The 14,702-nt window shown below is 47.0% G+C and overlaps 1 protein-coding gene across 1 annotated transcript; it reads left to right on the forward strand.

The window, feature by feature from the left end:
• Positions 1–12,306: 12,306 nt before the first annotated feature.
• Positions 12,307–14,120, forward strand: LOC118944750 (polysialoglycoprotein-like; the record flags this gene model as incomplete). Its single annotated transcript, XM_036965454.1, has 4 exons — positions 12,307–12,361; positions 12,536–12,601; positions 12,739–12,822; positions 12,958–14,120. Coding segments are annotated over 4 exons (1,368 nt in total), but the record flags the coding sequence as incomplete, so codon positions are not given.
• Positions 14,121–14,702: the final 582 nt, after the last annotated feature.

A 14,702-nucleotide genomic window follows, 5' to 3' on the forward strand; every position in this document is an offset into this window, starting at 1 on the left:
CAAACATGCAGCCACACCTTAAAACCTACTGTTGGGTTCTGAGAATATGAAATATACTAATTCATGTCACTGAGGGAGAGAGCTTAATGTATAACGTTTACATTATGTCAGGATATGTTATTGTTAGCCATCAGGCATCCTATGGGTGGGATCCTCTGGGATGAGAAGAGACACAGTCTGGTACCAATCACCATGTCAGCCTTGAGTTGGGGAGGAGTGAGCACTTTGGGGTAGCGGTCAGGTCAGATGAATTGAGGAAGAACAGATATCACCAAGGTTCTGTCTAGCAACAGAGATGCATTGGCTGTTTAGAGGTGTAGGAGCAGACTCAGCATAGGAGAGAGGATTAAATATCAGTGCTTGTGTGAATATGTTTTTTGTCTAATGCAGATGTCTTGACCCTCTGGGAAGAATAAACTTGGTTCAAGCATTCATAGTGTCCGTCGAGTTTTTACTCTGAGAATTAGAACCTAACAGTTGGCACTGCGAGCAGGGTTCACCGCGATTTGCAGTCGAACTAGAGATTAAGAAACAGTGAAACAGAAACAAGGTAAGCAAAGTTCCTACACCCGTTATCACTAATTCTGACATCTTGGGGAGATGAGAGTCGTAGGCTGAACCAATTATAGGGTACGAACCTAGAAAGCCTGAGCTTATTCAGTAGTCCCATTGTATTACGACCGGTCGTAGCTTTGTGGTATATGGTAAGTCCCGGAAGGTAAACCCAAACCTGTAGAGGGTAACTCCTAGGGGGTAAATCCCGGGTGGGGTTGGTTACCTGCTATACCTGTAACGAGAGGGTGAAAGTCTCAGCCGCAGTGGCCATGCGGCAGTAGAGTGGGTGTGGATGGATAAAGTGACATGCTTGTGTACTAGGATAAAATGTTGCCATTCAGGGTTAGAAGAACAGCAAAAAGATACTCAAACGCTGTTGGATTTGGGTGTATTAGCAGTAGCAATAAAGAGAGGTTGGTTTTATGCCCTGTTGGGGTGGGGAACCATGACAGATTATGTGGAAATAGGAAGACAAGTGTGAATCATTTTGGTAATGTGTGTTATCAACAACAGTGATATTTGAACAGATTGGAGATGACTATCCATAACAATAAAATCCTTCATACCATGCTTGTCCTGCCCCACAGCTGTAGACACAGCCTTCTCCAGGTCCTCAGACACTAGCTGGAGATCCATTACAGGATGTCTGTCACCTCACTGAGCCCCTATTGCAGGTTAGGGGTCACATCCACTTGAATGTCCTTCATATGACGAACCTCCTACAGAGCAAATGAGGAAAACATGATATATTAGGATTTATGTTAGTAGCAATAGAATATGGGAATTTTATCTCAACGCTACCTACAGCTAACATATTTATTTATGTATGTGATCTATGTAAATAAATAAATATATCACAGCTGTAAAACTGTGAAGGACTATAGGTGGAGGCCTACCCATTTCCCAGGAGCATTGTAAAACGTGGATTTGGGTACAGTGTTTATTTCCCCCTAATATCTTTGAAGATTACACCTAAAATAATTAGGCCTACTTCTTTCTAATGCTGATCTGAGACCATTAGGGTTAATCATTACAGATATAAATGCAATATATGGAGTAGAAAAGATTGCCTGCCCACCAACTTGATAAGAATCAACATATGTTCTACATGGTCTATTTCTATCTGAACGTAACAACTCAATCAAGCTTGTTAATTGATCGTTAAGCCATGTTTGTCATATATAAGCCTCATACAGGCCATGGGAAGACATTACCTGTTGATAACACAGACTATTTTCATCATCATGGGAGGTGTGAGAGAATTGCTGCTCGTTGTAATGACTGTGGGGGTTGTCAAAGGTTGGTTCACTAATGTTTAAGGGATTTGTTTGGTAAAAATGCTTAACTTTATAAGTTGGGTATTAATATTTGACTGTCTGTATCTTCCGCGTTGGTCATCTTTTATTCTTCACTGCTATTAATATATGTAGCTATTTTGTGTGAACTCAACTTCTGTCAACACTTTCTCCTCAGTTTCTTGTTACCCTGTTGGAAAGTCCCAGAAGCAAGATCAAGTCTCTCTGCAGAGGAGACTTGGAGGTAAGTGTTTCTTTCCGCAACCCTTCTAGCTATGTTCTTTGTCACTGTCTATGGTGCTGCTGTGTTTGACACTCATTCAACAGCATAGAGTAACTCAGTCTAAATAATGTTGTCAAACCTTAACCTACATTTTTCAGAGCTGTCATCAAATGACGTCTCCATTGTGCATGCCCTGGCCTTGCTCCGATCCATAGGGTCTGACGCTAAACAAGCCAGAGAAGGTACGGCCTGAAACATATACTTTGAAAACTGTAGGGTTCATGTTGCTCAAAATTCGATTAGCAATTTGGCCTAGACCGTGTAGAACAGATGTGTTGCTGTAGAATACCCAACTGTTCCTTTTGTTTTTTCTCAAGAGTATTTAGAGACCAATGAAGTAGAATCCCAAGCTTCTCCAAACCATGGTAGCTCTCCGGCAAATGATGCCCTGTCCTCTGAGGAGAAGCTGAGGCGCATGTCCTCGGACGACGCCGCCACCTCTGAAGCTGCGACCGGCCCGTCTGGCGACGCCGCCACCTCTGAAGCTGCGACCGGCCCGTCTGGCGACGACGCCACCTCTGAAGCTGCGACCGGCCCGTCTGGCGACGACGCCACCTCTGAAGCTGCGACCGGCCCGTCTGGCGACGACGCCACCTCTGAAGCTGCGACCGGCCCGTCTGGCGACGACGCCACCTCTGAAGCTGCGACCGGCCCGTCTGGCGACGACGCCACCTCTGAAGCTGCGACCGGCCCGTCTGGCGACGACGCCACCTCTGAAGCTGCGACCGGCCCGTCTGGCGACGACGCCACCTCTGAAGCTGCGACCGGCCCGTCTGGCGGCGACCGGCCCATCTGGCGAAGCTGCGGTTGGCCCATCTGGCGAAGCTGCGACCGGCCCGTCCGGCGACGACGCCACCTCTGAAGCTGCGACCGGCCCGTCCGGCGACGACGCCATGGATATCTGACGTGGGACATGCAAGAGTTCATGGGTACTCTAGTCCAGTGTGTAACTGCATTTGCTTGTTTTGGCTCAATTAAACATTAACTGTAATACTTGTGTCCTCTGTATTGTTTTGGTGGTTCCTACTTGGAGTTGAGGTGTATGACCTGACTTGAGTAACTGGGGTGATGGCAACATTTATTTTGCATTATATCCATGCGCCAGCAATATTACTCAGACCCCTGTGTTTTAAATTACCAATTGACTTAAGCTACATGTGCTCAGTGTTGGTCCATTTATGCTAGTAGCATCACATGATACCTCAACAGCATTTTGACGCCATTTCCGGTCACAACTTGCAGACTTGTTGAGGTGTTTTGCCTACTTTGCTACATGACAACTTTACGGTTTTTACTTTTTAATTACCGTTTATATTTTTGGTTTCCCTCAATTTTTTCACTCGTGTCAGGGTTGCGTCAATTCGAATCTGGTATCAGGATAAATATGACAGGCTTTTATTAGCTAAGCAATAAGTAGTAAATGCAATTTTCGTGTATATATGGGCTCTCTGTCCCACCTCGCAGGGCAAAACAGAACTGACTTGTTCCTGACAAAGATATTTAATATACTCTGAAAGAAGTAGTTCCTGCTTCCGAGCCGGCCTGTCAGAGTAGAGACTGGGCGTGGTTTAGACTCACCCAGCCTATCGTTGATTGTTGGCGCAGAGGCTGGTCCCAGCCCCTTAAGCGCTTCAGCGGTCAGTCGTTGTAGCTGTGTAGAATATGCAGTTATCAGGCACCTGGCTCCTGTTATCTAACAAAAGACTGTTCTGAATGTGCCCCCCCCCCCCAACTCATTGCACAGTTCTGTATTTTTCCATCATGAGAGGCCCATGGCCCTGAAACTGTTAACAATGGTTCAAGTCAGCTATGTTGCATAACACATACATCCACACAAGCCAACAGCAGATAATAGTAAATCACATATGGTAACGGGCTATAGTGCATAACACAGAGTCCTCATACTCCGGACGCTTTATCTGGACATGGTTCGTCAGGACCTCCAACAGCCGAAGCTAAGTAGTAACATTAACATGATGCCTTCTAATTGCAGTCGCTGTACTCATACAGGAGAACGATCGCCTTACGGTGAGGATAGCTGTGCTACAAGCCCAGCTTCAGACGCAATCGTTAGGCAAGGGTAATTTCAGTGTAGGAAAGGATGAAACAGCGTCTGTGCCACCAGTAAGTACAGATAGTAACGTTAGTATAAATCCCCTCGCACGGTCCCCGCAGCCGGACAACTTTCTCACGGTTTCTGGAGGGGAATGCTCAACCGGTGTCGCTCATTCAGCCGACAAACTTTCAACCGGTTTTCCCCATTAAGCAGCGAGTCGGAGTCAAAGGCCGAGCCTTCTCTTGTCTCTACTCCTCCCGTTACGGGGTCAGAGACGCCGAAGCTTCCCACCATTAGCTCTGACAAATTGAAAACTCTAGTCATTGGCGACTCCATTACCCGCAGTATTAGACTTAAAACGAATCATCCAGCGATCATACACTGTTTACCAGGGGGCAGGACAACCGACGTTAAGGCTAATCTGAAGATGGTGCTGGCTAAAGCTAAAACTGGCGAGTATAGAGATATTGTTATCCACGTCGGCACCAACGATGTTAGGATGAAACAGTCAGAGATCACCACCAACATAGCTTCAGCGTGTAAATCAGCTAGAAAGATGTGTCGGCATCGAGTAATTGTCTCTGGACTCCTAATTGCTTCTTCCACATATTTTGGTCCCTGTCTGTTTTGCTCTCAGTGAAGTGCTACTATCCCCTTGGACTACAGGTTATTGCCGTCATAAGGTGTGCGTCTGTCTGTTGGCCGGACACTTTCTACCGTTTAGGACCTTTGTGGGTAAAGGTAAAGATGGGGTATAGCAGCAGAAGTTCCTCTGAAGTCCAGTATCTGCTGGAAGGGAACCTGGTGGTACGAGAGGATGAGTGTGGGCCTGTTGTGCTTCCCCCTATCCCTCCCTCTTCTCTCTCACTGTCTGAGGGACTCTTAAGGTTCCTGTGCGGATGGCTTGGTTCGTGCCCTCCCGAAGCTGGCTGTGGTGATTTAAGCAGATAAACAGAGAGGATATAAGAATGTGAGATGATTGACCATTGGTAACTAGAGGAGGATAAACAGAGAGGATATAAGAATGTGAGATGATTGACCATTGGTAACTAGAGGAGGATAAACATAGAGGATATAAGAATGTGAGATGATTGACCGTTGGTAGCTAGAGTAGGATAAACAGAGAGGATATGAGCAGATTGCTGGACGACTATAACCTTCACATGAACAGACAGATTTCTAGAACAGTGGTGTTGGTAGATGACATCCTCATGATGTTAACACAGCAGATAATAAAGAATTTTGGGGCTGAGGCCATCGAAGCCTGTCACCTGCTAGCTGTGTACCTGGCTCTGGATAGTAGTCTCCCCTGTGCACTGATCTAGGATCAGCTTACCCTCCCTAGATCCTCAATCATTAGTGGAGAACATGACAAAAAATGACCTTAGATCAGTGTCTCGTGGGCATTTTCACACGATACCATGTAACATCCCTAGAGTGGACATTGTCGTCCTAGCAACATGACCAAACAAATGGCCATCTTGGTCAGAAAAACGTTTTAATTACAGAAGCTCTATGCTCTATGTTTATTTTATTTTTATTTATTTATTTTTCTTCTTGGGCCTCTATAACTATATCTATTGTTTTTATTTTTGTTGTTGTTGTGTGATTTGGATTAATCCCCTCTACCACACGGAAACCCACTAATCTACTGACGGAACGCAAGAGTTGGCTAATAACAGACCTCCATCCTTTGCTAGCTTGCTCCTATGCTAGCTTGCTACCGATTTAGCTGTCTAAATCGCCGTGACCCCCAACCAACCTCTCCACTCACTGGACCCTTTTGATCACTCGACTGAGCATGCCTCTCCTTAATGTCAATATGCCTTGTCCATTGCTGTTCTGGTTAGTGTTTATTGGCTTATTTCACTGTAGAGCCTCTAGTCCTGCTCATTATACCTTATCCAACCTATTAGTTCCACCACCCACACATGCAATGACATCTCCTGGTTTCAATGATGTTTCTAGAGACAATATCTCTCTCTTCATCACTCAATACCTAGGTTTACCTCCACTGTATTCACATCCTACCTTACCTTTGTCTGTACATTATAGCCTGATGCTATTTTATCGCCCCCAGGAACCTCCTTTTACTCTCTGTTCCAGACGTTCTAAACGACCAATTCTTATTGCTTTTAGCCGCACCCTTATTCTACTCCTACTCTGTTCCTCTGGCGATGTAGAGGTGAATCCAGGCCCTGCAGTGCCTAGCTCCACTCCTATCCCCCAGGCGCTCTCTTTTGACGACTTATGTAACCGTAATAGCCTTGGTTTCATGCATGTTGACATTAGAAGCCTCCTCCCTAAGTTTGTTCTATTCACTGCTTTAGCACACTCTGCCAACCCGGATGTTCTAGCTGTGTCTGAATCCTGGCTTAGGAAGACCACCAAAAATTCAGACATTTTAATTCCAAACTACAACATTTTCAGACAAGATAGAACTGCCAAAGGGGGCGGTGTTGCAATCTACTGCAAAGATAGCCTGCAGAGTTCTGTCCTACTATCCAGGTCTGTACCCAAACAATTTGAACTTCTACTTTTAAAAATCCACCTCTCTAAAAACAAGTCTCTCACCGTTGCCGCCTGCTATAGACCACCCTCTGCCCCCAGCTGTGCTCTGGACACCATATGTGAACTGATTGCCCCCCATCTATCTTCAGAGCTTGTGCTGCTAGGCGACCTAAACTGGAACATGCTTAACACCCCAGCCATCCTACAATCTAAACTTGATGCCCTCAACCTCACACAAATGATCAATGAACCTACCAGGTACCTCCCCAAAGCCTTAAACACGGGCACCCTCATAGATATCATCCTAACCAACTTGCCCTCTAAATACACCTCTGCTGTTTTCAACCAAGATCTCAGCGATCACTGCCTCATTGCCTGCATCCGTAATGGGTCAGCGGTCAAACGACCTCCACTCATCACTGTAAAACGCTCCCCGAAACACTTCAGCGAGCAGGCCTTTCTAATCGACCTGGCCGGGGTATCCTGGAAGGATATTGATCTCATCCCGTCAGTAGAGGATGCCTGGATATTTAAAAAAAATGCCCCACATGCCCCATTCAAGAAATTTAGAACCAGAAACAGATATAGCCCTTGGTTCTCCCCAGACCTGACTGCCCTTAACCAACACAAAAACATCCTATGGCGTTCTGCATTAGCATCGAACAGCCCCCGTGATATGCAGCTGTTCAGGGAAGCTAGAAACCATTATACACAGGCAGTTAGAAAAGCCAAGGCTAGCTTTTTCAAGCAGAAATTTGCTTCCTGCAACACTAACTCAAAAAGGTTCTGGGACACTGTAAAGTCCATGGAGAATACACCTCCTCCCAGCTGCCCACTGCACTGAAGATAGGAAACACTGTCACCACTGATAAATCCACCATAATTGAGAATTTCAATAAGCATTTTTCTACGGCTGGCCATGCTTTCCACCTGGCTACTCCTACCCCGGTCAACAGCACTGCACCCCCCACAACAACTCGCCCAAGCCTTCCCCATTTCTCCTTCTCCCAAATATGCTCAGCTGATGTTCTGAATGAGCTGCAAAATCTGGACCCCTACAAATCAGCTGGGCTAGACAATCTGGACCCTTTCTTTCTAAAATTATCTGCCAAAATTGTTGCCACCCCTATTACTAGCCTGTTCAACCTCTCTTTCGTGTCATCTGAGATTCCCAAAGATTGGAAAGCAGCTGCGGCCATCCCCCTCTTCAAAGGGGGTGACACTCTTGACCCACACTGCTACAGATCTATCCTACCATGCCTTTCTAAGGTCTTCGAAAGCCAAGTCAACAAACAGATTACAGACCATTTCGAATCTCACCATACCTTCTCTGCTATGCAATCTGGTTTCAGAGCTGGTCATGGGTGCACCTCAGCCACGCTCAAGGTCCTAAATGATATCTTAACCGCCATCGATAAGAAACATTACTGTGCAGCCGTATTCATTGATCTCGCCAAGGCTTTCGACTCTGTCAATCACCACATCCTCATCGGCAGACTCGACAGCCTTGGTTTCTCAAATGATTGCCTCGCCTGGTTCACCAACTACTTCTCTGATAGAGTTCAGTGTGTCAAATCGGAGGGTCTGCTGTCCGGACCTCTGGCAGTCTCTATGGGGGTGCCACAGGGTTCAATTCTTGGACCGACTCTCTTCTCTGTATACATCAATGAGGTCGCTCTTGCTGCTGGTGAGTCTCTGATCCACCTCTACGCAGACGACACCATTCTGTATACTTCTGGCCCTTCTTTGGACACTGTGTTAACAACCCTCCAGGCAAGCTTCAATGTCATACAACTCTCCTTCCGTGGCCTCCAATTGCTCTTAAATACAAGTAAAACTAAATGCATGCTCTTCAACCGATCGCTACCTGTACCTACCCGCCTGTCCAACATTACTACTCTGGACGGCTCTGACTTAGAATACGTGGACAACTACAAATACTTAGGTGTCTGGTTGGACTGTAAACTCTCCTTCCAGACCCATATCAAACATCTCCAATCCAAAGTTAAATCTAGAATTGGCTTCCTATTTCGCAACAAAGCATCCTTCACTCATGCTGCCAAACATACCCTTGTAAAACTGACCATCCTACCAATCCTCGACTTTGGCGATGTCATTTACAAAATAGCCTCCAATACCCTACTCAACAAATTGGATGCAGTCTATCACAGTGCAATCCGTTTTGTCACCAAAGCCCCATATACTTCCCACCATTGCGACCTGTACGCTCTCGTTGGCTGGCCCTCGCTTCATACTCGTCGCCAAACCCACTGGCTCCATGTCATCTACAAGACCCTGCTAGGTAAAGTCCCCCCTTATCTCAGCTCGCTGGTCACCATTGCATCTCCCACCTGTAGCACACGCTCCAGCAGGTATATCTCTCTAGTCACCCCCAAAACCAATTCTTTCTTTGGCCGCCTCTCCTTCCAGTTCTCTGCTGCCAATGACTGGAACGAACTACAAAAATCTCTGAAACTGGAAACACTTATCTCCCTCACTAGCTTTAAGCACCAACTGTCAGAGCAGCTCACAGATTACTGCACCTGTACATAGCCCACCTATAATTTAGCCCAAACAACTACCTCTTTCCCTACTGTATTTAATTTATTTATTTATTTTGCTCCTTTGCACCCCATTATTGTTATTTCTACTTTGCACATTCTCCCATTGCAAATCTACCATTCCAGTGTTTTACTTGCTATATTGTATTTACTTTGCCACCATGGCCTTTTTGCCTTTACCTCCCTTATCTCACCTCATTTGCTCACATCGTATATAGACTTGTTTATACTGTATTATTGACTGTATGTTTGTTTTACTCCATGTGTAACTCTGTGTCGTTGTATGTGTCGAACTGCTTTGCTTTATCTTGGCCAGGTCGCAATTGTAAATGAGAACTTGTTCTCAACTTGCATACCTGGTTAAATAAAGGTGAAATAAAAATAAAAAATAAATGTCTACCTGCAGCGTGGATGGGGGTCCTCTTCAGAGTGAAGTCTTTAACCAGGATGGAGGCTTCCTGGTTGATGAGGACGTCAACACACTCCACATGGCTTTTTAAGGCAGCCAGGTCCAGAGGGGTGCGCCCCTGGCTGTCCCTCACGTCTAGATCCAGCAGAGACTGAACCAGGACCTCCATAGCATGGTGGTGACTGTGGTACGCCTGAATAGATATTCACTCTTAATATAATCAATGTCCTAGAGTAGACCCGTGGTACGCCTGAACAGAAATACAGTGCTAGACCTCTAAAGTAGACCAGAGTCTTTCAATCGGGAGCCCATTTTTGCTCCCGCCCAGCATCAACATCGGAGGTTCCTGCCAAGCGTGGGATTGAGAAACAAACACTCTACTTCTCTTCTGAGGTTGATTAACTCAAATGGCAAAATAAGGAAATCATCCTCATCATCACTGTGTAGAATATGCATGTATTTTACACTAATCAGGAATAGATCGGAATATGGTGTGTGAGTCTGTCTGGACAGTCAACTTCCTGTGGAAAATCTACACCATGCTTGCATCCCAGATAGCACCCTATTCCCTATGTAGTGAACTACTTTTGATCAGGGCCTATAAGGATCTGGTCAAACGTAGTGTACTAAATAGGGAATAGGGTGCCATTTGTCATATGGAGACCACTACAGGAGCAGGTAGGCTTTACTCACAGCGAGGTGTAGAGGGCTGATGGGAGCTCTGACATCAGAGTCGTTCAGGATGTCTGTCCCTGAGGTTTCAATTAGTTGAGGAAAGACAAGAACGGCCAGTTCAGACTTGGAAAAAGAACATCAAGAGTGACGATGCGTCCACGACAAGCATGCAGCCACACCTTAAAACCTACTGTTGGGTTCTGAGAATATGAAATATACTAATTCATGTCACTGAGGGAGAGAGCTTAATGTATAACGTTTACATTATGTCAGGATATGTTATTGTTAGCCATCAGGCATCCTATGGGTGGGATCCTCTGGGATGAGAAGAGACACAGTCTGGTACCAATCACCATGTCAGCCTTGAGTTGGGGAGGAGTGAGCACTTTGGGGTAGCGGTCAGGTCAGATGAAGTGAGGAAGAACAGATATCACCAAGGTTCTGTCTAGCAACAGAGATGCATTGGCTGTTTAGAGGTGTAGGAGCAGACTCAGCATAGGAGAGAGGATTAAATATCAGTGCTTGTGTGAATATGTTTTTTGTCTAATGCAGCTGTCTTGACCCTCTGGGAAGAATAAACTTGGTTCAAGCATTCATAGTGTCCGTCGAGTTTTTACTCTGAGAATTAGAACCTAACAGTTGGCACTGCGAGCAGGGTTCACCGCGATTTGCAGTCGAACTAGAGATTAAGAAACAGTGAAACAGAAACAAGGTAAGCAAAGTTCCTACACCCGTTATCACTAATTCTGACATCTTGGGGAGATGAGAGTCGTAGGCTGAACCAATTATAGGGTACGAACCTAGAAAGCCTGAGCTTATTCAGTAGTCCCATTGTATTACGACCGGTCGTAGCTTTGTGGTATATGGTAAGTCCCGGAAGGTAAACCCAAACCTGTAGAGGGTAACTCCTAGGGGGTAAATCCCGGGTGGGGTTGGTTACCTGCTATACCTGTAACGAGAGGGTGAAAGTCTCAGCCGCAGTGGCCATGCGGCAGTAGAGTGGGTGTGGATGGATAAAGTGACATGCTTGTGTACTAGGATAAAATGTTGCCATTCAGGGTTAGAAGAACAGCAAAAAGATACTCAAACGCTGTTGGATTTGGGTGTATTAGCAGTAGCAATAAAGAGAGGTTGGTTTTATGCCCTGTTGGGGTGGGGAACCATGACAGATTATGTGGAAATAGGAAGACAAGTGTGAATCATTTTGGTAATGTGTGTTATCAACAACAGTGATATTTGAACAGATTGGAGATGACTATCCATAACAATAAAATCCTTCATACCATGCTTGTCCTGCCCCACAGCTGTAGACACAGCCTTCTCCAGGTCCTCAGACACTAGCTGGAGATCCATTACAGGATGTCTGTCACCTCACTGAGCCCCTATTGCAGGTTAGGGGTCACATCCACTTGAATGTCCTTCATATGACGAACCTCCTACAGAGCAAATGAGGAAAACATGATATATTAGGATTTATGTTAGTAGCAATAGAATATGGGAATTTTATCTCAACGCTACCTACAGCTAACATATTTATTTATGTATGTGATCTATGTAAATAAATAAATATATCACAGCTGTAAAACTGTGAAGGACTATAGGTGGAGGCCTACCCATTTCCCAGGAGCATTGTAAAACGTGGATTTGGGTACAGTGTTTATTTCCCCCTAATATCTTTGAAGATTACACCTAAAATAATTAGGCCTACTTCTTTCTAATGCTGATCTGAGACCATTAGGGTTAATCATTACAGATATAAATGCAATATATGGAGTAGAAAAGATTGCCTGCCCACCAACTTGATAAGAATCAACATATGTTCTACATGGTCTATTTCTATCTGAACGTAACAACTCAATCAAGCTTGTTAATTGATCGTTAAGCCATGTTTGTCATATATAAGCCTCATACAGGCCATGGGAAGACATTACCTGTTGATAACACAGACTATTTTCATCATCATGGGAGGTGTGAGAGAATTGCTGCTCGTTGTAATGACTGTGGGGGTTGTCAAAGGTTGGTTCACTAATGTTTAAGGGATTTGTTTGGTAAATATGCTTAACTTTATAAGTTGGGTATTAATATTTGACTGTCTGTATCTTCCGCGTTGGTCATCTTTTATTCTTCACTTCTATTAATATATGTAGCTATTTTGTGTGAACTCAACTTCTGTCAACACTTTCTCCTCAGTTTCTTGTTACCCTGTTGGAAAGTCCCAGAAGCAAGATCAAGTCTCTCTGCAGAGGAGACTTGGAGGTAAGTGTTTCTTTCCACAACCCTTCTAGCTATGTTCTTTGTCACTGTCTATGGTGCTGCTGTGTTTGACACTCATTCAACAGCATAGAGTAACTCAGTCTAAATAATGTTGTCAAACCTTAACCTACATTTTTCAGAGCTGTCATCAAATGACGTCTCCATTGTGCATGCCCTGGCCTTGCTCCGATCCATAGGGTCTGACGCTAAACAAGCCAGAGAAGGTACGGCCTGAAACATATACTTTGAAAACTGTAGGGTTCATGTTGCTCAAAATTCGATTAGCAATTTGGCCTAGACCGTGTAGAACAGATGTGTTGCTGTAGAATACCCAACTGTTCCTTTTGTTTTTTCTCAAGAGTATTTAGAGACCAATGAAGTAGAATCCCAAGCTTCTCCAAACCATGGTAGCTCTCCGGCAAATGATGCCCTGTCCTCTGAGGAGAAGCTGAGGCGCGTGTCCTCGGACGACGCCACCTCTGACGCTGCGACCGGCCCGTCTGGCGACGACGCCACCTCTGAAGCTGCGACCGGCCCGTCTGGCGACGACGCCACCTCTGGAGCTGCGACCGGCCCGTCTGGCGACGACGCCACCTCTGGAGCTGCGACCGGCCCGTCTGGCGACGACGCCACCTCTGGAGCTGCGACCGGCCCGTCTGGCGACGACGCCACCTCTGGAGCTGCGACCGGCCCGTCTGGCGACGACGCCACCTCTGGAGCTGCGACCGGCCCGTCTGGCGACGACGCCACCTCTGGAGCTGCGACCGGCCCGTCTGGCGACGACGCCACCTCTGGAGCTGCGACCGGCCCGTCTGGCGACGACGCCACCTCTGGAGCTGCGACCGGCCCGTCTGGCGACGACGCCACCTCTGGAGCTGCGACCGGCCCGTCTGGCGACGACGCCACCTCTGGAGCTGCGACCGGCCCGTCTGGCGACGACGCCACCTCTGGAGCTGCGACCGGCCCGTCTGGCGACGACGCCACCTCTGGAGCTGCGACCGGCCCGTCTGGCGACGACGCCACCTCTGGAGCTGCGACCGGCCCGTCCGGCGACGACGCCACCTCTGGAGCTGCGACCGGCCCGTCCGGCGACGACGCCACCTCTGGAGCTGCGACCGGCCCGTCCGGCGACGACGCCACCTCTGGAGCTGCGACCGGCCCGTCCGGCGACGACGCCACCTCTGGAGCTGCGACCGGCCCGTCCGGCGACGACGCCACCTCTGGAGCTGCGACCGGCCCGTCCGGCGACGACGCCACCTCTGGAGCTGCGACCGGCCCGTCCGGCGACGACGCCACCTCTGGAGCTGCGACCGGCCCGTCCGGCGACGACGCCACCTCTGGAGCTGCGACCGGCCCGTCTGGCGACGACGCCACCTCTGAAGCTGCGACCGGCCCGTCTGGCGACGACGCCACCTCTGAAGCTGCGACCGGCCCGTCCGGCGACGACGCCACCTCTGAAGCTGCGACCGGCCCGTCTGGCGACGACGCCACCTCTGAAGCTGCGACCGGCCCGTCCGGCGACGACGCCATGGATATCTGACGTGGGACATGCAAGAGTTCATGGGTACTCTAGTCCAGTGTGTAACTGCATTTGCTTGTTTTGGCTCAATTAAACATTAACTGTAATACTTGTGTCCTCTGTATTGTTTTGGTGGTTCCTACTTGGAGTTGAGGTGTATGACCTGACTTGAGTAACTGGGGTGATGGCAACATTTATTTTGCATTATATCCATGCGCCAGCAATATTACTCAGACCCCTGTGTTTTAAATTACCAATTGACTTAAGCTACATGTGCTCAGTGTTGGTCCATTTATGCTAGTAGCATCACATGATACCTCAACAGCATTTTGACGCCATTTCCGGTCACAACTTGCAGACTTGTTTACGTGTTGCGGTGTTTTGTTGCCTACTTTGCTACCTGACAACTTTACGGTTTTTACTTTTTAATTACCGTTTATATTTTTGGGTTTTCCCTCAATTTTTTCACTCGTGTCAGGGTTGCGTCAATTCGTATCAGGATAAATATCACAATGAGGCTTTTATTAGCTAAGCAATAAGTGGTAAATGCAATTTTCGTATATATGGGCTCTGTCCCACCTCGCA

This window comes from Oncorhynchus mykiss, chromosome 3, assembly GCF_013265735.2.
Source record: "Oncorhynchus mykiss isolate Arlee chromosome 3, USDA_OmykA_1.1, whole genome shotgun sequence".
NCBI classification, from domain to species: Eukaryota; Metazoa; Chordata; class Actinopteri; order Salmoniformes; family Salmonidae; genus Oncorhynchus; species Oncorhynchus mykiss.